At 40.2% G+C, this 26,752-nt stretch overlaps 1 protein-coding gene across 1 annotated transcript in view; it reads left to right on the top strand.

The window, feature by feature from the left end:
* The window catches only part of NUDT3 (nudix hydrolase 3), a 28,867-nt gene extending 2,389 nt beyond the window's left edge, over positions 1-26,478 (top strand). The window contains exons 2-5 of the mRNA XM_045013430.1: positions 15,866-15,976; positions 22,269-22,313; positions 22,899-22,983; positions 23,937-26,478. Coding sequence (XP_044869365.1) covers positions 15,866-15,976; positions 22,269-22,313; positions 22,899-22,983; positions 23,937-24,115 — 420 coding nt within the window. The 3' untranslated portion in view covers positions 24,116-26,478. The remainder of the gene's footprint in view (positions 1-15,865; positions 15,977-22,268; positions 22,314-22,898; positions 22,984-23,936) is intronic.
* The last annotated feature ends 274 nt before the right edge of the window (positions 26,479-26,752 follow it).

A 26,752-nucleotide genomic window follows, 5' to 3' on the forward strand; every position in this document is an offset into this window, starting at 1 on the left:
TTGCCAATCCTATTAAGTCGACGTTTTAGAAGTGGAACCGCCAAACTCCCTCTTTGTCTTATCGGTTTCTCATCGGTTATGTCGATTCTTTAATCTCACCGAACCCTAATATCTCGAGCACAGAAGAGCGCCGAATTTGCCACTAACCGAGGTCGAGATAAATGGGTTCGACTGTAACTCCGGCGGCGGCCCTGCCCGGCTCCTGCCGCATCCCTCCCCGGCCACGCGACTCCTGCCCTGGCCCCGGCTCCCCAGCCGCGCGGTTCCCCAGCCGCCCGGCTCCCCGCGTCCCCGACCCACCGTGTCCCCAGCCGCCCGCTCCCCGGCTCCCCAGCCGCGCTGTTCCCCAGACGCCCGGCTCCCCGCGTCCCTGGCCGCCCGGCTCCCCACGTCCCCGGCCGCCCGCTCCCCGGCTCCCCAGCCCCGCGGTTCCCAGCGTGCCCGCCCGGCCCCGCTTCGCCGGTCCCCGCTTCGCCTGCCGCCCGCCCCGCCCCGCTTACCCGGTCCCCGCTTCGCCTGCCGCCCGCCGCCCGCCCGCCCGGCCCCGCTTACCCGGTCCCCGCTTCGCCTGCCGCCCGCCCGGCCCCGCTTACCCGGTCCCGGCTTCGCCTGCCGCCCGCCCGCCCGGCCCCGCTTACCCAGCCCCCGCTTCGCCGCCCGCCCGGCCCCGCTTACCTGATCCGGCTTCGCCTGCCGCCCGGCCCGCTTACCGGGTCCCGCTTCTTTGGCTGCCCGGCTCCGGGTCCCCGTCCATGGCCGCCCGGCCCCGCTTCCCCGTCCCGCTTCGCCGGATCCAGCCACGTGCAGGCACCGCGGTAAGGGGGCAGGGAGGGGGTGTTGGAGAGAGGGCAGGGGAGTTCAGGGGTGGGGGGGTGGATAGGGGTTTATCTCGATCATCGGTTATCTCGACGCTTTTTGGCAAACCCCTAGGCCGGCGACATAACAGGGTTCAACTGTATAAGGAAAAATGTAGCCTTGTGGTTTCAGAGGTTGCTTTGTGGTGCAGTGATGCTGGGCCTAATTAAGAAAATAACACTTCCTGGAGCAGTTCTACACAATTGATTAGGCATATTTGGTGACATTTTCATAAGCATTTCTAGACAGGTGTGTTTAGGTACATTTTCATTGTAGTGTCTGGATTGTAATATGACTAAATATGCACACATATTTGTCTATGGCAAGCATATGATCTGTCAGCTTTTGACAGGTTGTCAGTGTGTACATTACTACAGTTGAATTTGCAATACCACCATAGATGGAACTTCTTTCCTGTTACTGATCTGTTCACAGCTGTTTTGGTCTTGGTTACACAAATGACTATACTTTAAAGTATGGGTTTGACAGCCTGAGAAAGTTGAACTGACTTGATTTAAGGTTTGATTATTTATTTTTAAAACTGGTTTAGTATACTGATGCTAATGGTTGTGTGGACACTCACTGTTTTGTTTAAAACCAGGCTTTTTTCAGTGTAGTTTAAGTTGATGAGGAATCAACTTAGGCTAAACTGAAATAAGCTACTCTTACACCAAAATAAGAGGTTGAAAACCCCATTTAAGTTAAACTGATGCAACTTCTCCCTGTAGATAAGGTCCAGCTTTCAAAAATAAAACAAATTTAGAGTTCAGGACTGGCTACTGAACCCATGCCTGATTGTCTCTTGTAATAGTTGTGTTACAGAAGGCAGTGTGTGGGTCTCTGGAGAAATGAGAACCTGTATTCTCAATGTCCTTTCTTTTATGGATTTCATTCCAACCACTATTAATATATAGGAAGTGTGTGTGATCACAACAGGAAAATCAGTTAGCATGGAAGTTCTCAGCTGTGGGGGGGCACAACAAGGTTTCAATAATGCCATTCACTGACATTTGGCCTGGCCTTCCCACCCCATCACCAATAGTGGGGTAGCCAGGGCAAATTTGAGCGAATGGCATTGCAACCTGGCACGTGAGGTCGTAACACCACTCAGATTTGACCTGGTTGGCCCCCTGTCAGGCCTAGGGGGGTGGGAGGGAGTTGTGAAAATGGATGAGGAGGACAACAGGGCTGAGAACCTATGTGGGTCACGGCAGGGCTCCCTGGTGGTCTCACCCCACTCACTGCACCAGCTTCATGCCAATTGCTGCTGCTTGCACTTGGTCCTGCTGGCCTCACTCTTTACGCAGGTGCAGTTGCACCTCTGGCAGGTGGTGCAGGCCAGGCCTGCTGCACAGCAGTAGCTCTTGCACAGCCTTGAGGACTTTGCTTTCCTTGGCTGCCTTGCTGCATGATTGGGGGCTGGCGATGCCAGCCCTCCATAGGGCTTACAGAGGTCTCTGAGTTGGGACCAGTTCTAAGGCCCAGGGGACTGGCCCTTCCCACCCCACCCTGGGGATTGGAGGAGTGGGGTTGGGTATCCAGCCATTATTGAATGGGATGCCACTGGTTTGCTTCCAACTTGACATCTAGTCAGTTACAGAGGAAGAGTTTAGGTCCTGCTCCCCCCACACCTGTTCTGTCCTACTTTGCAACCTCACCATACCTCTGCTTTGAGGGTATCTCTATGCACACCTGTGCCTGTCTGTCATAATGGAGGTACAGCTGGACCAAATTTGAGTGGTGTACCAGGCAGTATCCTTCTCACTATTGTAAGGGGTGATGAGTGGCTCCAAGTGTGTATGTTGTGGGGAGGGCATGAGGGTGGAAAAACACCCCTCTAAGGTGTTTTCATAAAGTTGAGAACCCCTGGTCTAATGGATAGATGAAACAGAATCTCACATCCCTAGTATATTACTTTAAGTGGCCTATTTTGAAACAAACCATTTTTCAATAAATTGTCTACACACTGGGTATCTTCTTTTTTTAAAAGATCTATTATTGAAAAGACAGTGTTAGGACAGAATACTTAAATGAGGTTGTGCTAGAAATCGAAGACATTCTTTCTCCATATATTATGTTTTCCATACCCAAATTTTAGATAACACATTTCTGCTACAAAAATTACTCTAGAATTAGTAAAGGAATAATTAATTTTAAAAGAAAACCTGAAGTACACACAAAAAAGAATAAACTTCTAAATTGGCTCAGTGCACAGAAAACCTTTTATTGTATTCTTATTGTTTGTGAAACAATCGATCCCCCTTAAAAGAAAGTCTGGCATGCTTCCCTCCCATTCCCCCCCCCCCCCCAAAAAAAAGGCAACGTGGCTATTTCAAAGAGATTTTGAACAGTTTCAGAGAGCCTTCTAGCAATAGTTAGCATAAAAGTACTCTGAAAAGGATAAAAAAACTAGGGGGAGTAAATTCTTGTGATAATTGGTGCCTGTGTGTGAGAGAAGAACAGACTAGTTTAGAAATTTAAGTAACTGTTTAAAGGAAGCACTATAATCCTGAATTTAGTTTATAACCAAATTTTAGAACTTTGAAGTACTGCATTTTAGCACCTGTGATCTCTTAAGGGTTTTTTAAATTTTGCTGCTGGTTGTATTTAAAAAAACAAAACAAAACATTTTTTATAGACTGTTTTTTCAGTAAGGATTTGAGGCAGAGGTCCAGAAAATTTCACAAGTTCACTTAGGTAGAATGGAAAACCACTTACTGGAACTTTATGTGCTATATTTTAATAAATATACCAATTATAAATGTTTAGTTTTAGTGGGTTTTTTTTAAAGCCTTGGCTTAGAGTGGCTATAGCGAGACATATCTAATGGCTGACAGGTTGCTCATTAACAAGTTAATGGTTTGAGGGAATTTTGGAGGAAATACTTGTTTTTTAAAGAGCAGGGCATTACTGCTCTCCAGTTTACTATTGAATGAGGAATAAAACTGGATGAGGAAAACTATGGAAGTATACCCGGTCTATAGAGAACATTTCTAATGAGAGTGCCAGGTAAGCACTCTTAACACAGAGGTTCTCAAACTTAACAAGGTGAACTATGTTGTAAGAGATATATATGAACATCTCCCTGCTTACTGATGATCACATAACATCCCTGTGGTATCCTTATAGCAATTGCTTACTTTCTAATATTACTTTTCCATGTATTTAATGTATGTTCAGCTATCTTTAATGTGATTCAATAGCTGGAAATAAGGAAAGCCAGCATCATGTGATCAGCCAGCTTTCCACAGACCGCAGTCTGAGAATCATTGCTCTAAAGGCTTAACTTGACTATTGTTTATATTTCCTTCGGCTACATAAAAGGTTTCTGTGAAAGCAAAATAAAAATACCCACCATATTTTGCAAATACAGTATTGCATCCATCCATCCATCCTTAATCCACTTCCCCATGTCATGTAGCAAGTTTCCAAGAAAATATAAGCTTTCATCTTGAAAAAAACAAAAAATGGTTTCTAGATTGTAAGATTACCTTCTTAAATTGAACTGTGTGTGAACTGATGCAACATTGTCTTCTTGAAATTGCGGAAATGCTGGTGGGTGTGAATATGGGAAGTTTGTGTGGGAGAAAAAGAGGAAGGGTAAGATTAGTGGGATATGTGTAAAGTAAGAGATTGGCAGAAAACTTGTGGAAGACAGAAAATATAAGGGAGGTTGCAGAGTGCATGGAGAGGAAGTAAAGACGAAATAGACACTGAAAGCAATGTAGGGAAGGATGAACTTTAATTGAATACAGGGAAGAAAGTGGAAGTGAAGCCAGGAAGGGAAAGAAGGGTATGAAAACCCCAAGAAAAACAGCAATATTTTAAACTTTATTGAACAGAAAATTGTAATGTTGCAACTAAATACAGTATATAGTAAATAGACAAAACAATTGTATTTATTTAAATTGCAGGTCTTTCTCACACTGGTTGGTAGGTTTAATCCTCAGGCTAGTAGGTGTCTTGTAAACTTTTAAAATTCTGTATGTATTTATAATATCGTTTGGCCCTTTGTAATTGTCTTTGAGTTACAGAGAATAAGCACTCTGAACCTGTTTTGAGAATATTATGTGAAGTTGCAGAATTCAGTGGGATAAGAGACTCCTATGTGGGCATAGTTAAAAAAACAAATTACAGGCCTTTGGTGTATTTTCTAATTCCTAATAAGTTGGCTCATGTTTCTTCTTGCACATATAGGCAAATATCTATGTCCAGTGTAGACTTTACAATTTCTGTTTGGGGAAAAAAAAGTTAGTAAAGAGTTGAGAAACCAGTGGGCATTGAAAAAAACAGAAGAGCTTTCTTCCAATCTATAAATAATAACTAGGTTTGAGAGGATGAGATCTACTAGTTCTAAAATCTTGAAGGACATCATGACCAGAAAGAGTTCAATTCACTGACTACAGATGATACTTTCTTTTCTGCATACAACAGTTAGTTTTAAACGGAGAACATGTTTTGATAAACTTTCTTCTTCTTTATCCAACACATGTAAGATAGCTTTATTTAACTAATTTTAAAATTCTTTGAAATGTAGTATTTTAATTGAATTTGAATTTCCACCCGACTAGAGCTTTCCACCCCGTTGTCTCTGCCTGCACTTCTTGCTCCGGAGTTGACGGGAGAGTGCTCGGCAGATGATTTATTGTGTCTAATCTGATCCAGCGGGTAGTATAGTATCATGATCAGGCGGGTAGTATAGACAAGCTCTTGGGGACTGGTGCTGGTCCATGGACCAGTCATTGAGAAACACCAAACTGATCTCAAGACTTTACATTTCATGGCAAGTTCTAATAGAAATAGTGGAGGTAGCCAATGTGGAGGGGAACTGAATTAGATTTTGAGTGCATTTCATCAATTTGGTAATAAATCCTGCTGCTTGATATCCTGTCTGCTCTCCCTCTGTCATGTCTCATCAAGTATGTCTACTTGCCTGTCTGTCCTTAGACTGTGAGCTCCACAGGGGGACTAGCTTTTCTTGAATGCCTGGAAAGTGCATCACTAAAATATCTTTGGGTTACTATCTACTCACATAGCTTTAACTAAATCTCCATGCTGATAACTCCCAGTTATCCTTCATAAAGTTGCCTCCATGAAGCCACACTGTAGAAGTCACATGCTTAGCTGTGACTAAGCAGTAAACAGTGGGTTTTTTGTTTTGAGCTATAGTTGAGAGGGGCCTGGAACTTCCTTGATAGCTGCAATGTATAAACTGAGGATTGATCCTTCACCTCTCTAAATCTCTCAATTCCTCTGTTTTTGCCTGCCAAAGTAGTCATGGAAACCAGCCTCTCCTTTTCAGTCATGTTAGTTTTGCATAGGGAAGTTGTAAGTAGTACGTTAAGTAATTGTAATTTGAGTATTGTGCATGCTTTAATTTTAGTTTAATTTAGTAGATTTCACTTGTTTGAATTTTTGCTGGTTTTGAATTGCCTTGGACCTTGCCTAAGATGTTTGTCTTGCTATTTTCCCTTCTTTGGATTTGCATAAGTACCTTTTTATGCTTCAGAGAAGGACACTTTATTATGAGCTGTGATGCCTGCAAGGTCTTCTCCAAAAGGAACCATAAGGACCGTCTCCAGGATGTGCCCCTGGCAAGAGGTTCTAGTAAGTGATCATTTCCTTACAGATGTCTTATTGGCAAGAATAGTGAGGAAAGATTAACATCCACAGTGCTTAAGCCTAATACAAAATGCTTGGCTGAGAAGGTGGTTGCTCTCTTTTAAAGGTACCCTATAAGGAACCATTGAAATATGTTTCACCAGTGATGGAGCCAAGGTTCATTGCAGTAGGTAAGGGACGTAGAGGAGCAGGAAGAAACGCTGGGGTACAAGGAAAGAAATTATTTTGGATTGTTCTTGCGGTAGTCCCAGAGGCTCCAAGCAAGATATAAGGCACATTGTATGAGTCCCTATACAAACACAGAGACAGTGCTGCGATTGAAATAACTGAACTATTCATCTTCTCTTCAGTTTTTGCTGTATTTCTGAGAAACAGTGCCCTGTCTTTGTCACTGCTTTCAGGCGGATTTCAGAGGCTCGGTGTATTTTTTTTTTTAAACATTCTATTCTATTTTTAGCTGAACTTGGTGAAAATCTCACCTAGTCTCTGTGGCAGAAACACTAATGAACTTTGCTAGTAAAATTAGCATGTGTAATGGCTGCATAGCTATTATAAACTTTTTTGAAATAAACATTCTCTTCTTTTTGTAGATTTCAAATATATTTCAGTGTTTTTAAATATAATGCAACAATGGGAATAATTTTCATGACACTGTTAGAGGTATACTAAAATGCTTGGTGAATTTTAGGATGTTTCCAAAAGGTACTTTTGACTGATGCTAGTACTTCATGACTATTGCTTCTAAAACATGCTGTGGTTAGAGTAGGAATCTGGGGAGTCAGGACTCCTGGGTTCTGTTTCCACCTTTGCCACTGGCTTGCTGTGTGCTATGGAGCTCACTTCACTTCTCTGCCTCTGTATTATTATTTTTTTTTGTGAAGTAAGTATAATACTTTCTCATAAGATTAATTTGAAAAAAAAATCTGAATAACAGAAACCACCAGTGTAACGAGACACAGTGGAGTAAGACATTTAGTGATAGTATATTACTGGATTACAAGCTTGGCAGGCGAAGGCATTAGCTGCACCAGCCTGACCAAATGCAAACTTTGATGATTATATTTTTCCTATTTCAGTGTATTATATTATAATTGCAAATGGATGTTGTGTTGACTTCTTGCACTAAATTATTGTGCACTGGGTTAACCATTTGACCAGAGGTGGCCATACTTGTGTGATGGGCGCAAAGACCAGGCGTGTGTGTGTTATGATCCTTATATCCACTTAGTAAAATTTGTAAAGCACTTAAGGAACATTCTGGATGCATAATAGTTATAGACATAAGATAATTTTCATGAGCAGAATAGAACAGTTCTTGTGAAAGTCTGATTTTTTTTTTAAGGGAGACTGAAAATATTTATAACAAAAAGGACTTAGAATGATATATTTTTAAACAAATTCAACATTAAGGCCAGATTAAGAGTTGATAGTGGAAAATGATAGTTGGAAAATAATGCTACAAAATCCACTTGCTAGATTAGTGGTCCTCAGACTTTTTACCTCCTGCACCTCCACTCCCCATGCCACTGTTGGAAGCAGGGAGCCAGGGCTGCAGCTGGGGGTGGGGCCGGGAGCGGAGCTGCGGCCAGGAACTGGGCTGGAACAAAGCTGAGAGCAGGGTGGGGCTGGGTGGGGACTGGCCCAGGCCCTGCTGCGCTCCCCCCCGAATGTTCCTCCATGGCCCCCTAAGGGGTTCCGCTCCACTGTTTGGGGACCACTGTGCTAGACTGATCAAGTACTGTTTCTCTGTGTGCATATGTAATATTTTGTTTGTTCTAGAACTGGCCTATCTTCTAAAATGGTGCACATTTCAAAAGGTATGCAGTATGAAAGTCAGTTTGTTGTATTATGTAATAAAACTGCTTCTGACTGTGACAGTTTATTGGTCATTCCTTTTGATATTACAAAGACATGTAAAGACAGTGAAATAAGACGCATGTCAACTTAAGCCCAACAAAGTTTTTTGTCTCTTTTTTTCATTTAGGTTTAGAACATCCATAAAATTAGTAACACAGCTTAGATATTGGGCCATATAAATACTTGTATGGGTGGATAGCATTTCTGTAGTTGATATAGATTAGATTAATCTAGATTACATCTTTAAATTGCACTGACTATAATAGGGAGTTAACCACAGATGATAGAAGGCTAGAATTTCCCTCTTAATTCCACTTATGCACTGAGATTCCCACATTATTTAGGACACCATGGCATGGTGGTACCAGGATGTTTTTGCCATTCATTAATGTATTTCTGAGGAAGGTAATGATTAAATCTATTAGGATGTTGTCAAGTAGTTTAGATCAAACATTTGGCCTGCCTTTCCTGGCTGATGGGTGAGAGGGTTTGTTTTGTTTAGAAAATATCTCATAGACTTTAAGGCCAGATGGGACCATCATGGTCATGTAGTCTAATCTCCTACATATTGCAGGCCATGGAACCTCACCTACCCACTCCTGTACTAGGCACATAACCTCTGGTTAAGATATTGATGTCCTCAATTCTTGATTTAAAGTCTTCAAGTTAGAGAGTTCACCATTTACTCTAGTTCAGACCAGAAAGTGACTTGTGCTCCATGCTGCTGAGGAAGGTGAAAACTGCGTAGGGCTCTGCCAGTCTGACCTGGGGGAAGATTCCTTCTCAGCCCCAAATATGGCAATCATTTAGACCCTGAGCATGTGGCAAGACCCACCTGCCAACCACCTGGGAAAGCACTATCTGTAGTAACTCAGATCCCTCCCCCTCTAGTGTCCCATCTCTGGCCCTTTGAGATACTTGTTTATAGCAGTCACAGATGGGCCATATGCCATTGTAGGTAATCTCATCATACCATCCCCTCCATAGATGTATCAAGCTCAGTCTTGCAGCCAATTAGGATTTTTACCCCCATTACTCCCCTTGGAAGGCTGATTCAGAACTTCACTCTGATGGTTAGAGACTTGTAGATGGCCAATTTGTATCCATTTGTTTTTATGCCAACCTTGACCCTTAACTTAAATAACTCTTCTCCCTCCCTGGTGTTTAATCCCTCTGATATATTTATAGAGAGCAATCATATCTCCCCTCAGCCTTCATTTTGTTATCTAAACAAGCCAGGCTCTTCTCCTAAGGTGGGTTCTCCATTCGTCTGATCATCCTGGTAGCCCTTATCTGAACCTGTTCCAGTTTGAGTTCATTTTTCTTAAACATGGGAGACCAGAATTGCACACAGTATTCCAGATAAGATCTCATCAGTGCCTTGTCTAATGGTAATACCATCTCCCTATCTCTACTGGAAATATTTTGCTTGATGCATCTTAGGATTGCATAGGATTTTTTCACGGCCGTTTCACATTAGCGGCTCATAGTCATCCTGTGATCGGCTAATATGTCCTGAACTTTCTTCTCCTCGGTTGGTTCCAACTGATACGTCCCTGGTTTATAGCAAGAATTCTTGTTGTCAGTCCCTAAGTGCATGATCTTGCATTTGGAACTATTAAATTTCATCCCATTTCTATTACTCTAGTTTTCAAGGTCATCCAAATCTTTTTGTGATATTCCAGTCCTCTTCCATATTGGCAATACCTCTCAACTTTGTGTCATCTGCAGATTTTGTTAGCACACTCCCACTTTTTGTGCCAAGGTAATTAATGAAAGATGTTGAATAAGATTGGTCCCTAGACTGATCCTTGTAGAACTCCAGTAGTAACTTCCTTTCAGCCTGACAGTTGATCTTTCAGTATGACCTGTTGTAGCCTCCCATTTTAACTCTTCCTTACTCACCTTTTGATTCTTGTAATAATCCTCATATCTGCCTGTTTTGATTAATAACAAATTAGAGGAAAAAAACTGTAGCCATTGGGGTGGTGGGTTTTTTTTGAGAGGGAGAGCGAAGTGATACTGTATTATATTTGTGTTCCTGCTTTCTCTCTCCTGCCTCTGCAACAGCAGTTCATTAACCAGTCTTATTCCCAGAACTGTGCTAATGTCAGAGTTTGTTTCAAAATTGTTAATTTTAATTGCATTAGAAACTGTGGTAAAAATAGAAAATGACAAATTGTAGGGATAGAGCTCTTACTTTCAGATTTCTTAGAGGAGGGGAAAAATTTAAAAACACTTGTGCTATTTTCTTAAGAAATACAAACTTCAGAATTTTAAGCAGTGTTTAAGTAGTGCAAGGACATACATAGCTGCTAATGGAGTCCTTTGATTTGTCATGAGATCGGTTAAGCTTGATGAGTCTTCTTTCACTCCTTTCTTACCAGCAAAGCTACATCTTAAATACCAGGCTGTCATTGGTACCAGGTTCATTCTTCTGCTAAAGTTTTATTTTCTATGGTTCTATAAAGGGCAAAGATCTTCATTTTGGTGTGTCAATCATGTGCTACGGTTGGGTCTGCTGCATAGAGGAGAGACCTTTCTACAGCAACCCTACTGTTTAGCCAGATTGCATGCAAGAAGTACTGTTCCCCACCCCCATGATCTCACTGCAGAAAAGGAATACTGCCAGGAAGTGAGGGTGCGGGTGGGGGAAGGAAGAGTTATAGGAATATTAATGCCAGGCATTTTCTTTGTAATCCCTATTGGTTTTGATAAATCAAGCTGGGAGAAGCCTTAGTTCTTTATAGAATTATATATTTATTTCTTGTAATACAGATGTTTGTTAGCAAACCTCCATATTTTAGTAACTACTTGAAATGCTTATGCTTTTTAAAGAACTGTGTTAGAGAATGGGGAGAGGGGAACAGAGGAGGGATTTTGTTTTAATTATAGCTGCTTTTTGACAGTGAATGGAAAGACAGCCAGGCTTTCTCCTAAAGCCACGTGAGGCCCCCTTCCCTGCAGGGCTGTCTGGGCAATAGAAAAGGAGAAGTGCTAGTTGGCTGCTCAGTGGGTCTAATCTACAAGCCTCCGTACTCCCTTGTAAACTTCACTATAAAACTGAGGCTATAGATTTTACTATCTCAAACACAAAAGCAGGGTGTTCTGAAAGATAAGGTGGATAATAACTGTTGGCCTCTTGGCTGTGCATTGCACTATCAGGAGCATTTAATTTTTTATTTTTGAGGAAAGAAAAAATGCTGTAAAAACTACATCATGTTACTTGAAATATATATTGGACTTCAGTTGACATTTTGACCAGTGGCAGAAGGACCAGGAGTTAAATTTTCTTAGTCTTGATCTTAGAAGTACAGAATGAAGGCCACAGCAAGCCAAAAATGAGTATAGGACTGTAGATGAAAGATTGCACTTCAGCTGAGTGGGCCAGTAACTAATATAGCACAGAAATAATGTTGAGACTTTTTTTACCATTGCTTTCTCTACAGACCAGGAGAGTTAACACAAAAATACTCGGTTCTGGGAAGATATCAGAGGCTTTTCAGTGCTGCTGTTTAGGATGGGGAAGAGACATGTACTAATTCATTTCTGAATCCTTTGTTCAGGGACACCAGTGTTGAAGTATAAATATTCCCTTCAGAGCTTTGCACAAGTTTGTACATTTTAAAACCATGTGAAGGTGGGGCAAGAGAGGACAGAATCTCCATTGAGGCACCTGCATCTTTCACAAAAAAAACCACTTTTCACCTGCACATTTGGGTCCCATTTACACTACCAAATAATTAAATTAATGTAGTACATGGTTTGAAGCTTATCCTCCTACTATAATGACTAGAAACGTAATTGTTTAAAAACTGAATTCTGTAGAAATTGATGGCTTCGTCTTCTGCACTTGCCTGGCAAAGCTTTCCACTCAGAGGTGGATTTTTCAAGTTTCAATCTTGTATGTGGCATTCCTATCCTTCCTCCCAAGTATTTCTTAATGATTTACAGAAAAATGTTACTTTACAGTAGGTGTGATTTATTTACTTATTTTTACTGGTTACTAAGCAGACTGTAAAACTTTAAAGTTGTCTTTATTTCTCTGTTTATATGCAGTCTTGGATCATACTATCCAGTTTACTTGAGACCTTTGAGCTCCATGCTTATACTGGGGAGTACAGCTTTTTAGATGTATGAATTTCCCTGTGTACATCCTGTTTGCTTTCGAAGAACACAACAATGTCACAACTTCACTTTGATCTAGGTTTTTGTCTGGTAAGAGCTGATTAGTGGCAATATCCTGTTTAAAGCAGTCAAAAATGTTGCCCCTGTAGAGCATGTTTCCTCCTCCTGTGAGGGTATTTCCTCTTTCTTTCAAGTATGCATTCAAACTGTGCTAGATTATGAGAATGACAGGACTTTGCTTCTCACTGAGAGTTGTCCAGTTGTTCCATTACTAATGATATTCTGAGTTGCATTAAAGAGCGAGGCTAACTAAGTGCTGTAAAATTGTTCACATCTAAAAGGTCAGCATTAGGAGTTGGGTGTTAATTAGGGCACTGCCTTGTTCTGCACCATCAAACTGTTTGTTTTTAAAAAAAGCTTTAGTACTGTGATTTATTAGCAGATAAAGTGAGGAAATTCAAATAAAAAGCTACAACTGCAAATTGACTACAAGTGAGTATGCTCTGTTGATTTTCCAGGGGTCTGCCTCCGGTTTTGTTTTGGAGATGGCACTACGAATTGAAATTAGTAGCTACTGAGGACAAGTATACTTTACCCTGACTAGAAAATAGATATTCCCTTCTTTCTTCCCATTGCTCCTCTTTAATTTTGGGTAGATCATGACAACTTTCTCTTTGAAATGGAGGAGGAGACATAAATATACTGACATATGAAGAGAAGGGAGTTACCTTACAAGTGGAGAACCAGTGTTAACAATTCAGTCAGGATGGATGTGGTCCACTCCCAATAATTGACGAGGAGGTTTCAATACTAAGAGAATACACAGTCTTTGTATTCACTATTTGAACAAATTTAAAAAATGGGTTTACTATATCTGTTTCACCAACTATTATTAAGATTGCCTGATGCTTCCCATCATGACCCTGTTTTCAGTTGTTTGTAACTTTGTCTTAACTGTTTGGGCTGAAATTTTCCCTTCTGGGTGTCTGCCTCATGCTGAAGTATTTTAGAAAATTCAGCCAGAATAGTTTCACTGTTTCTGGGAACAAGGCTAGGGGACAATGTTTTGCCCTTGTTAAATTGTGGTGACCATTTCTTAGACACTCTGTTGCCCCATGCTTTGCAGTAGGGACTAGAAATTTCACGGGGGGCTGGTGGTTTGTGTGTCAGGAGTGTTCTTTTTGCCACCCTTGTGAAAGTCTGCCTGAATTTGGCTAGGTTATAAGCTTTTTACAAACTGGAGTTTGCTTATGCTCAGTATAGACTTTAGATTTTAGCAGCTAAATTCCAGAAAGATTCTATCTGCACTGGGCACATTCCAGCTTGGGGCTGACCAGGACTTTACCTGTAATTGCCGCGCTGGGTTGCTGTGGGTGGTGCTGGTTCTGGGTCAGGTTACTGGAACTGAGATCAGGGAGCTTTTGAAAATATTGACTGACTGCTTAATAAGTGTGCACTGAAACGAGGCAAGAGTCCTCTGGAAAAAATGGTATATGATCACACATTTAAAGATTGTATAATAGTGCAAACACACAAGAGGGCTGAATTAAGATCTCACAGGCAACCATAATTCTGGCATTCCTGAACTTTTGAGTGCTTGATTTTGCAATCTTAATGTTCTTTTAACATAGTGTAACTTGTGAGTAAGTTTTCTAGCTAACAGAAAAAGAACATTATTTTGCAAATTGATCTATTGTTAGACAAGACTATATAAAGTGTCAAAAGTGGAGGGAACTCTAAGTCTTAAGTTTGCTTTCCACACAAATGTGACTTTTGAATGTACAGTCATGTGCATGTAGAATTTCTCATGCTAATTTGTTCTAATCTTTCAATACTAAATATATATAAATCAGTATTTACACAGTAAGGCATAGGCGTAGTCTTTTCTGCAGGTTAGCTCTGAAATGTTTGAGTGAAACTATTACAGTTGGCCTGTAACCTAATTGGACTGTTATGTTGGAAAGTTTGTGGAACGGTTGCATTAGTTCAGAGCTACTTTGGTAATTGTGCCAGTGAAATAGAGATATATAACATGACAGCTCTGAGTGGATTGAGTGAATAAACATCACTTAAAAACTTGGGAAAACATCACAGGTTTTGTTTTTGCTTGTCTTTCTCCTTGTGGATGAATCACAGCCAGATTCAGTAAACACAATGTCCAGGTATTCCTTGGGGGAACTTTCAGCCAGCTGGGATTAACAGTGAGCATTTGTTTATGGGAGAGGATAAGCAAACAAATAAAACCACATTATATTTCATAGCAGAACATTAAAGGTGCTCCAAAGAATCACCTCAAAAATACATATTTAGGGGAAAACTTGAATTGCTCCTACTTAGATATATTCAAACCTATTTTGCTGGTTCACAAACTCAACTCTGTTGAAATGGGAATGTGTGGGGTTTTTTTTTAACTCTTTCTAGGCTGATGAAACTCAGACATTTCAGATATTGCTTTTCACAGATCTAATTGGTGATTTATTTATTTTTTGTATTCTACCTTATCTGAGGCAGAGGAAACTGAGTGCTGATCACATGACTGCTTCTTATGGTGCCTTATACACAAGGCAGCGGGGAGAGAATGGACAGGATTAGCTAGGATCCCTTCCTGTCAGTCCCAAGGGTCAGAAGAAGTGTGATGGATGAGAAACATCTCTTCTTTTCAGCAGCCAGAAAGGGGTATAAGAGTTGGGACATGCATGTAATTTTAAATAAAAGGTGTGCAATTACTTGCCTTATGTGTTTATTCTCTTAGTGCAGTACTGCAGAGAATGTACATTCAGCGGGAAACTTTTCAAAGGCAAAAGGGAAGTTGGGCAACCAACTTGAAAATCTTTCCATTAAACTATCAAAATTAATATTTTACAAGGGCAAGTTACCTTAATTCTGTGCCCAACCAATTTACAAAAAAAAAAGTCTCATTTCATGTAATGTAGGTGTGGACAGGTGCAAAGTAGTGGTAAAGTGTCTTGACTATTGGATACTGTATTGTGATGTGTCTTGAAGTTTAAACAGTATATGACATTGACTTGCAATGATGTGCTTTGTGATTCCATGTCAAATTGCTAACCTTAATTTTGTGGTGCTCAGCCTCCGTTTATTTTGTCTTTTCAAGATTGAGTATCCCTGTTCCAGAGTAGTAGTAGTTGGAGTAGTTTGGAGAACTTGGAGTAGCTTACTAAATAGAGTATGTGCAACAGTCTAAATAGGACAGGGTTAAGGAAGGCTGGGCCTCAGAAGGAAGAAGCAGAATATTTTTCAGAACCCCAATTTGACCTGTCTTAGGGGTCCTATATGAGAACTTATATTTTTTTTAAGCCAGGTCCCACAAAAGCATACTACCATGAGAGTACACATATCAGTTGCACTCTGTTTTGCTTTGAAATATAACCCTTTTCATTGGCAGGTGCTCTTGGTGAGCAGTAGTCGCCATCCAGACAGATGGATTGTCCCAGGAGGTGGCATGGAGCCTGAGGAGGAGCCCAACGTGGCTGCTGTGCGGGAAGTCTGTGAAGAGGTATGTAGTCAACAAGAACAGAACACCTGGAATCACTCTATGGTCGATAGTTGGCTCTGTTTTCTTATTCTTTTCCATTCTTGTTTTTCCTTCCCTTCCCCTGCTGCCAAAATAATCTGCATGTTGTGAAAAATATTTTCAGCCTGTTGGTTCATTTTTCAGTATACCTGCAATTTATTAGAGTGCTTGCATTGTTAGTGACAGTGTCTGTTACTGTACTTTTCTATCTTCATACCCTTAAGGGTAAAAATCATTTAAAGTCAAGTGCAAAGTTCATGTATAATAGAGAACTGATTACAGTTCTATAAGTGTATAACTTCTAAATTGAACACTACAGGATATATGTTGGGCGCAGAACAGAATATTCTCATCACAAATGGAATTAAGATTGAATGGGGGTCTTGGTATCTATTTAAGAAACTTACAAATATATGTCTAATGATCTTTTTCCTTCATCTAACTGTGAAAAATACATAAATTCTCTTCAGTAATATGTGCATGGTATGTCTCATAGGTCCCAAAAAAGCTAAACAATGATTTACGTTTGACTGTCCCATCTCATTTCTTGCTGTGAAGAGAAAATCTTCCATTCCCCGTACAGCCTGCACTTTCAGTAGTCTTTTGTGTCCTGTTTGTTTTGTATCTAATAGAGTGATACAATTCCTGGCTACTGTTACTAGACTTTAAAATGTCTTTTCAAACACCCCAAATATAATGCAGGTATCCTGTTTTTTTTAAAATAAGAAAATGTTTTGTTAGTGTTAGGTGGGAGGAAATGAAGGTGTGATGTGAAGACAACGAAACAATAGGTTTGAAGACAAGATAGTTGTGGGAGGAGAAGGAAGGGGAAGGGTCATGCATGATGCCAAAGTTACAGACAGTGGAAGAAAATAGGAAATGAGAAGAAAAGTAGTACAGTTGTTTTAAAAAGGCTGCCTTTTGTCCGAGACCGTTAATTGAAAGAAGTTAAAATGAAGCTGTATTGTGTTAAGTTGAATTTTACACTGTATAGTTAATAAAAGGCAGTTTCTTAAAAAATCAGAGCTTCAGAAAAGACATGTCCTTACAGAATTGTCCATGAGTTGGTATAGAAGATTTTAATGGTACCTTTCAAATCATTTGAGGTCCATTTATTGGGGAACAAATTAAAATAGAGTTTTGGCCCAGTAATAAATAAAAAATTAATGGAGATATCCTATCTCCTAGAACTGGAAGGGACCTTGAAAGGTCATTGAGTCCAGCCCACTGCCTTCACTAGCAGGACCAAGTACTGATTTTTGCCCCAGATCCCCAAGTGGCCCCCTCAAGGATTGAACTCACAACCCTGGGTTTAGCAGGCCAATTCTCAAACCACTGACCTATCCCTCCCCCCAGGTCTTGTTTTGGTTTTTTAAATCCTGTGTGGCTATCCAGAGACTGGCCATGAAAATAATTGGAGGCATGGAAAGACTTCTTATCATTTAGCTCTCTCCTCCTACGGGACTGTTCTGGAAGGAGAAGTGACAGGTATACAGAATTATATAGAGAAAGTAAATTGAGCACTCCAGTAGACGCTTCTTCAGTTAGAAGAATGAGGTACTTCAATTAATTTAAAAGGCAACACATTGAAAACTGATAAAATAATATTATTTTACATAACATGCATATCTAACAGTGAGTTCCACAGATTAACTGAAGACATGAGCTGTTCAGGGATTTGGGAAGGAGTAGATGTTCATATAGATAACAAGGAGGTCCACAGTTGCATAAAATAACACTTAAAATGTTTTTATGAGGATTTTAAACCATCAGGCTACAGGGCATAAGTCAACAGCTAACTGATAAGAGTTTGGAGGAAACTTCCCCCACAGGCAAATTATTTCATATTTGTCAACTATGGAATTTCTTGCATTGTCCGCTGAAGCATCTGGAAATGACTGCTGTCAGACAAGATGCTGGACTAAGTGGTCCCGTGGTCTGGTCTAATACAGCAGTTCCTGTGTTCTGTGTATCTATTCAGAGGTCCTCAAAATCTACATATCAGAATTAAAAATCCTTATGTATACCACCTGCTGTATACACTCTAAGCCTCTTAATATCAAAATGTCTTTCCTTTTTAACTCTTCCATAAAAATTTGTATTAGGAAGTAACTGCCATTTTTAAATTAACTAACCGCACATTGGCACCCTACTTTATTCCTGTAAAAGAAGCGGGTTCATGTACCTCTGAAGTATTTAAAACTCAACTAAAATATTGCAAGTATTTGAAGAATGCTTGAGGGTTTTTTCAAAAATTTCCACTCTTGCTTCCCCTCATATTATGCTTTGTGCTGAAAGTCAGATAAGGTTAGAGCTGACATTGTCTTCCTCCCCGAGTTGTGTAGTGAGGAGGATTGTGGGGCTGGGTATTGAACTTTGTACTTTGTTCACCTCCATTGTATAACTAGGCCCATGGCATTCGGTTTCAAATGCAGGTGGGGTTAATTGTGCTTGTGAAAATCGTTGGCAGCACCCAGCTGTGTCTCATAGCAATTATTTGCTTGCATACCATGGAAAGAATAAAATGGTTATGTTTTTAAAAGAACCTGTCTTCCCAGAGCCCACTAGTTCTTCTGAGGTCTGTTTTTGTTGGAGTGTGTTTTTGGTTTTGGTTTTTTCCTATGAAGATAGCATTTTCCATCCGCTCATATCTTTGAAATTGAGGAGAAACTACTCAGTTTTCTTGTTCCCAAGCTGTAACATGGCACACTGAACTTGAGCTACTAATAATCAAGACTATAGCAAAATATAATGCTGGCAAAAGACAAATGATTAGTTTAACCGGGCTAGTGAAAAATGTTCTACTTGGAGACACAGCCCTGCTTTATGAACAAATCACTATTAATAATTAAGCTATTTGATATTGAAGTCAAAGGTTCATTGAGCAAATCCATGGCTTCACCTTTCAAATCCTAAAATAAATCTGCATTGACCCTCCCTTTCTCTGGCAGCTGAGAGCCTTGGAGAAGCTGCTCTCTTTCCATGACAGCTTAGTGGTTGAAAGGAAGCCTTGGCATGGACTCCATTTGCAGTGAAGAAACTGGTTTGGGCTGGCTGAGATAATCCCCTCTTGCTCAGCTGGTGTTTGCTTGCTCACATATATTGCTGCCGAATGAGACTGTAATTCAAACTGTGGCAGCCTAGCAGGGTTGAGTTGCTCTGAGTGAAGTACCTGCCTGCTCAAATGCTGCTCAACAAACAATAAATATCAAAAGTGCCAAAAAGAGCAGGGTTACAGGAACAGCTGACCACTGCAACACCCAGTCGTATTTCTAGTGATTTCAGATTCCACCTCTGCCCTCAAGCTATCAGATGTTGACATCATGAAGACTCCTCTCGAATGAACTTCGGAAGAGCGATGTATTGCGTGTAGTTACCTGGTAGAGGACCATATAATCAGCTGCTGCAGTGATCATAACTTCTTAATCCAGTGAATGTAACCATTAAATGCTACTTAGCTGTATTTGTTTAGATAGTCTGCAAATCAAATTTCAGTATACCAGTTATAATTGTGCAATGTATAACACTTGCACAGAATTACAGAAAATATGAAATCTCAGTCTTACGATCTTTGTATGTGCTAAAATGCTAGCCTGGGGACCTGTCATATGATGGGCATAATCTGTTACTGGACTTGAGAAGCTGAGGTGCCCAGTTTGGAATGCTAATTTGGCAGAGGCAGTGGTCCAAAGTGATGTCTTATCAGGGTATCAGTTTTTCCTGGAACTCAGGACTATTGTGTAAGCCTTAAAATAATTCATCCCATCGCTTGATTTCAGAAGTTTTTGAAGGGCAGTAATTGGATTGTTGTGTTATGGGGGCACTAGTAGGAGCTCCTTTCTGATGAGAATTGATCCCCAGACATTCTTGGGACAACTGCATCCACCTCCTACATATAGGGAGGTGGTAGATTGGCTGAGCAGGTAGACCCAGCTGGCTCCTTTGCAGCCCACCTCATGGGCTGCTGTGGATTTCTGGCTCCCTGGGCCTGCAGGAACTTTGGCAGCCCGCCTGACAGGTTCCCCAGGATTTCAGGACCTTGGCTGGCTATCTCCCCACCTAGTTCCCTGGGCTTCCCACCTGGTAGTGAGTCTTCCCAGGTGGCTGGCTACCCAGCTTTCTGGGCTGCCAACCTGATGGGCAGGCGTCGTAGGGTGCAAGGGAACTGGCTGGAAATGTTGGAAATATTTCAGTGAAATGAACTTTTTCAATTGTTTCCATTCCATAGGAAAGTGTATTTCTGACTTTTTGTTCAGATCCAGAATGAAATGTGAAATTTCCTACAGGAAAGAAACTCTCTGGTTTCTACACAGTTCTACATTTAAATATAATAGTGTTGTGCAGCCATTTTCACTTTTTTCTCTCACTATTTGAATGTATTGGTTTGTGAGAGGTTGTTTTATGTTGCATCAGCTAATTAAATATTTGATGTGAATTCCAACACTGGTTCTACATATAAGAATAGAGCATATGAAGAATTAGAAAATAATTTGCTGTCTGCACAGATGCATTTGAATTTCACATGTCTCCAGTTCCATTGTAGTACAATTAACCTTGAATTATAATTAGCTTATCACAGTCAACATCGTGGTATGTAAATGCCTTATGCGCCGGATATACAAAAATACAAGTACTCAGACTTTAAATATTGCGTGTGACTAGAAAGATTCCCAGGCTGTTGAACTGAAGCTGTAAGGATCCCATGTGTTTATAAGAACTGATTTGAACCTGCAGGTACTTTTCATCTGCTGTAACCTTCATTGCTAGCAAAATTAATTGCTAATGAAGGGTAGGGTAGGAAGGTTAAATAGTAATGGGGAACCCTAAATTTTAACTACCCTAACTAATCCTGTGTACTTTAAAGCTGGGATTACAAGGTATTTAGCACATCTGTCACATCAACATTCATATGCCCCTTCATGCTTTGATTTGTGGGCTCTAAAGTTTTACCTTTTTTTTTTTTAAAACATAACTGCACTCAAACAAAACAAAAATAATTCTACATTTGTAAGTTGCACTTTCATGCCAGGGATTGCACTACAGTACTTTTATATATTTGAAAATGTAGAAAAACATGCAAAATATTTGTAATTTGAATGTCAAGTATCAGAGGGGTAGCCATGTTAGTCTGGATCTGTAAAAAGCAACAGAGTCCTATGGCACCTTATAGACTAACAAATGTATTGGAGCATAAGTTTTTGTTGCTGAATACCCACTTCGTCAGACATAATTTGAATGGGTATTCTATTATTGTTTAACAGTAAAAATAAAACTGATTAATCGCAACTATTTTAGTCTTGTGATTAATTGCGATTATTTTTAATTGTTTGTGCTAATTGAATTAAAATTATTGTAATAGATATTGTAAGGTTAGGCCATATAATACGTTGATATTTTAAATTTAATTTAAATATATATATTTAAAATTTTACTGAATTTAAATAAAAAATCCAATTTATATACATGTCTGATTTTTTTAAATCTATAAATTTGATTATCCACAGTACGGTGGTAGTTATAAGATAGCAGAGAATTAAGTCCACAGACTTACATACCCAACAATGTGAGTAAAGGAAAGGGTAAAACAAACATTTTGCCCAAAAAGCCCTTAAGGATGTATTTGGCCCCTGTCTAAAATAGCAAACTTCATATCTTGTAATTCACCACCAGTATTTGTGATGGAAGCTGTATTGTAGATAGGATTCAATTGATTTTTACCTGAGGTTTCTCACCCTAAAATTTTCTAGTGTGGACTCAGCCTTTGAACCCAAGTAGAACAAAGTAAAACAACTGAAATTCCAACCTACATTTTCTTCAGCTCAGCTGCAACGAAATAAAAGCTTTCTGTCGAACAAGTGGTGTTGCTGCAGACTGCTTTTTGCATCTGACACAAACTTATTTTCAGCTTTGAAACCCAAGCCTGCTGATCTTAGAGATCTTCAACCGTTTCCCCTTTATTTTAAGCAAGTTTTATCCCCCCCCCCCAAATTAAATTAATTCTGTTCAATTTGCCGTATAAGAGCTGTTGGATCATTGAGGGTATCTTGATATGCAGGTGTCAAACTGATTTTTCTCTCTAAGATGGATCCCAGGCTTTTGGGGCTCATGCTACAGTTACATCATCCCTCTGGTGATTACACTGTTTTCATGTGAATTGACTGCTTGCAACATTTGCTTCCTGTTTTTACAAACCTTGCTGTCACACTGGAAATAAGGAAATGAGCTGAGCTGTAGTTAAAAACATTAAACCTTCTTCTGCTTGTGCTTTCTGTAGGCTGGAGTGAAAGGGACATTAGGAAGATTAGTAGGAATTTTTGAGGTAAGTTTATTGAAATATCTGTTCAGGTTGTAAAGTCTTGCTGCAAAAATGTCATTTTAGTGAAACTTCTTTCTAAGCTTGCAGCAGTATGCATGTTGACCAAACTAGACAACCAGATTTGGAGGAAAAGCACTTTTATTTTTATTTTTTTCCCTCAGAGGTACTGAGTGCTCAGTTTCCACTTCAGGTGGGATAGCTGGTGATCAGCCGCAATCAAAATCATATCTCATATTAAATAATGCCATTCACCGGCAGTACAGAGCAAGACTTCATGGAATAGTGTGGGGCCTCTTTATTGTGTGTGGACTATTGTACGCTACTTCATCCTAATGCCACTTATTGTAGTCCCTTGATTTTATACACACTAACCCTTTCTGAACAACTTCCTTGATCTTGAAATGAGAGACCACTGATTGTAGTTTTGTAGACTAAATAAGGTCACTACTTAAAGGAAGGCTTGAGGGTGCTTTAAGTAGTCCCGTCTCCCTCACCCCCCCCCCCCAAATAAAATAAAAGGTTTAGGATTTTATTTAGGTATTGTCTTTTTGCCTGCTCTGCCATAATCCTGTCCATTTTGCCTTTCAGAATCGGGACAGGAAACACAGAACATATGTTTATGTACTTATTGTCACAGACGTGTTGGAAGACTGGGAGGACTCTGTCAATATTGGTAAGACTTTCTTGCTTGTTAGCATTACTGGTGTACATTGTCCCTCTCATACAGAAGCATGCCAACTCCCCGCCCTTTACTGTAAGTGATTGTTAGAATAGTTGAATTCTATTGACTTGTCCTTTGAAAGCAAAAATATCATGTTGATTCTTTCTTCCTTCCCTGGTCCTTCAAGTGTAGTCTCAGTGGGTTTATATAGAGACTCGTGTTTTGTGTAATTCTTGCACTTCTGTTTCACCACTCACTCCTGAAAGCTGTGCATTTAAATCCTTATCAGATCCCCAAACGAAAATGAGTTTGTCAGTTTAATTCCTGCAGGATGCTTGTCAACACTCTTAAAAACCCGCATATAATTGGGCTCATCTTGCAGGCTCTCCTCAGGAGAGGTCTTAGTACAAAGAGACACATGCTGTACAAGAGGATTGAGATGCCTTGGGGAAAAAGCACTTCCTCATGCCATGCCAGGTTTCAGAGAGTGCCATCATTTCCTCCTTTTCAGGAGCATGTCATTTAAAAAGAGAAAATTGTTAAATGATAGATGGAGTTCAAAATTTGTTATGAATTCCCTTAAAATCAGTGGTGTTTTTATATTTTTCTATCCCACGCAGAAATCATGGAAATAACATCTAAAAAAATAAATCTCAGAATCCCAAACCACTATCAATTGGATGCTGGACTTACTACCCTAATGAACATCTTTTGTGGAAGGTTGGAGGCATCTGTGTTACACTTGGCTAGGGGGACCCTTCAGTCGCTATGAGATCAAAAGACTAATGAGAGAAGTCTCGTGGGATTTTTGAATTGGCATTGGGCTGCAAGCCCACTTCATTGTTCCACTTTAATCACAGTTGACATGGACAGAATGCTAGTCAACAGCAAAAACTTCACAGAAGGGATAAATGTCTATCTTTAGTCCTCTTACTGCGTTTACTAATTTATTCCTCTACCCACAGGAAGGAAAAGGGAATGGTTTAAGATAGAAGATGCTAAAGAAGTTCTGAAGTCTCACAAACCAGTGCAGGCCTCATACTTTGAAACCTTGAGACAAGGCTGTTTGGCAAACAACGGCACTCCTGTCATGACCACTTCATACACTGACTCTAATGAGAGCTCTGTCTCTGACATCAGATGACTGAAGATGTCCCTATAAAAGAAAGTTTTGGAAAATAGACTGAAACATGGATTTCCCTCCTCCTCCCTCTCCCACCCCCTTTCACATGCCTCCTCTGTTGAACAAGGCATGGGCAGCAGCCTATGGTAAAGCAAGTGTTAAGAGTGGTGCAGTTTAGTGCAAGGTGGGGTTTTTTGCTTTTTTGGATATGTATTTTGTAAAATACATTTTGTGCATGAAGTGCCCCTTTCCCTTTACACCGCTACCCTGGCCTGGAGAGCGACGCTGCTCGTTTCGCCTCTGCCTTGTGTTCTGAAGTGTTCCCATATGTGTCAACCCAGCCATAGCCAGACATTTTTCTTTTTTTTTTTTAATTAAAGACTGCAAATGTGAGATCAATTCTTTAAGTCTTAGTCTGTACTGTAAGGTGCTGTTCAGACCTGTGGTGGTCACTTTCAGCGCATATGTATAAACTATTTTTTTTAGATGGAGGAATCTAACTTTTAATTTTATGGGAATTTTTTTAAACCTGGGCTACTTGTGAAAAGAGGGTTTCATAATTAATCAGTTTGCCTTGTTTTTTTAAATACAAAACTTTTTGTGACCATGCTAATGGCTGGGCCAGTTTACTCCCCCATAAACCCCCGAAACTTAGTGCAGTGACATTTTATGGTCAGAGCAAAGTTTTGATCACCTTCAGGCATCCCTGGTGCTCAGTTCCTTCTACAGATTTAGCCAACATTTCTGCTTTTGTATTAGAATGAAACACAAGGAATTGGTCTTTACCGCCCAGTCAAAAGCAAACAGCCTCAGAAACACTATGATAGAAACTGATTTTTGGCCTCAATGGTAGGAATCAGGGATTCAAAGTGTGGTTAAAATCTAACCAACGGGAGCTTCAAGCACCAATGCTGCCCTGCTGTTTTTGGAATTCTTTCCCGTCTTGCTGCATATTGCTGATGTTCCTGTCCACATGCCTTATACTGTGCTCAACTGGGTATTGTAATTTGTGCTAAAGTATTGGATTGTACTTATTGAGTGTCATTGCACAAACCCTTGGGGGATGTCCCTGTCGTGTCCCTGAAAAGAAGTCTTGGGGGGAGGGGGGAAAAATCAGGTGTTGAATCTCTCTTGTATGTGGCGTTGCAGCACTTATAATTGTACCACAGAGCATACTCAGAATGTTAAAACTATCATCCTCTGTGACAAAGGTACAGCTGGCTCCCAAGCAGAAATGCTAGTGTGGAGAAGTACATCATTTAATAGGATAGTTGCCCTGATGCATTGGCACAGTTCATGGTTTTTTTTTTTTGTTTGTTTGTTTTTTACTGATGTAAGTTTCATGCTGTCTTGATTTGCCAACAGTGTTGTCTAGTTGGGAAATAAAATGGAAAGGGTTGGGGCTGGAGGGTGGGAGGGGTAGGGAAAGGTTTGGGAGGGGCATTAGTTAATCCCTGGCTTGGGACAGGAGCTAGTTGCTGCATTTGGTAACTTCTCCTTTGTCAGAGCATAGCCAAGATGTGAAATTAAATCTGCAGTACTCTTCCTTATATTTAACAGAAATTATTCTAATAAATACTCATACTTTTCAAGAGCATTCTTTCTTCCCATTAAGCACTTACAATATAAAATTCTGATAGACATATCAATGGAGCTGGGGTAATGGGAATTGATATTTTCACTACTTTGGCAAGAGGCTGTTCAATTTGAGATCCCATTCCGTTCCTTTACTTGTTCTCCCTACTTTCATCAGTATGGGATAGCAAGGCCAAAAGCGGTGCCAGTGATCGCCAACATGAAAAGGCTGAGGGGCATTATTCAAGAAGTAGTTTGAAACTGAGCATCTGGAATTCAGCCTAAATTACACCAGTTCTGTTCACTTCAACTTAGAAACAAATGTACAGTCCCTTCTTAGTCTTTGTTGATCAGCCTGAACATAACTTTAAAAAGGGCTTGAATAATATATCAAGAAATGGACAAGAAAGTAAAAGAATCTGCTCTTTCTGAGCCGTTAGCGGCGCCTAACAACACAGCCATCTACTGCCTTCAGTTGAGTTTTTGTCCTTCACTGTATAGATTAATACATTACAAATGCTTTGCAAAAAAGCAGCTGGTACTCCTGAAAGAGTAACTGCAGTTTTAATATCAATAGCATGCACATTTTTGTTTCCTTAATTCTAAAAATGTTTTTATAGGGCTGTTAAACTGACACTTTAGGGTAGTATATTGTTAATGACTTGTTAGTGGCTTCTTTGTTTGGGTCAGAAAAATAAATTGTGCCAAGAAAGTATTTTAATGTGGCATGAATTGATGCTGTTAATGCAATTACATTGAGTGGCTGGTGTTATGCCTTATTAACTGGAAATAGAAGATTGAGCTCTGGGGTGGAAGTAGTCTTTATTCAAAAGCTGTGTACTTAAAACAAGCCTTGTTCCTGACTTACATAAATCTTTCCCCCTTACCACCACCTAGAGTTTGCATCTTCCCAATGTCTGAGGTTCTTCTGTAACAATTCGTATAGCCATGTGGAATATCAGCGTAAGTAATCTTGTCCATAATGACACGAGATTGATTTGGGACTCATAATTGAGCTACCTTTCATATGCAAACACATCAGGATTTTAAGATGGGGGGTTCTGGTAGCTGTTGTCAGCATGA

This window comes from Mauremys mutica, chromosome 4 (assembly GCF_020497125.1).
Source record: "Mauremys mutica isolate MM-2020 ecotype Southern chromosome 4, ASM2049712v1, whole genome shotgun sequence".
In the NCBI taxonomy this organism is placed as follows: Eukaryota; Metazoa; Chordata; order Testudines; family Geoemydidae; genus Mauremys; species Mauremys mutica.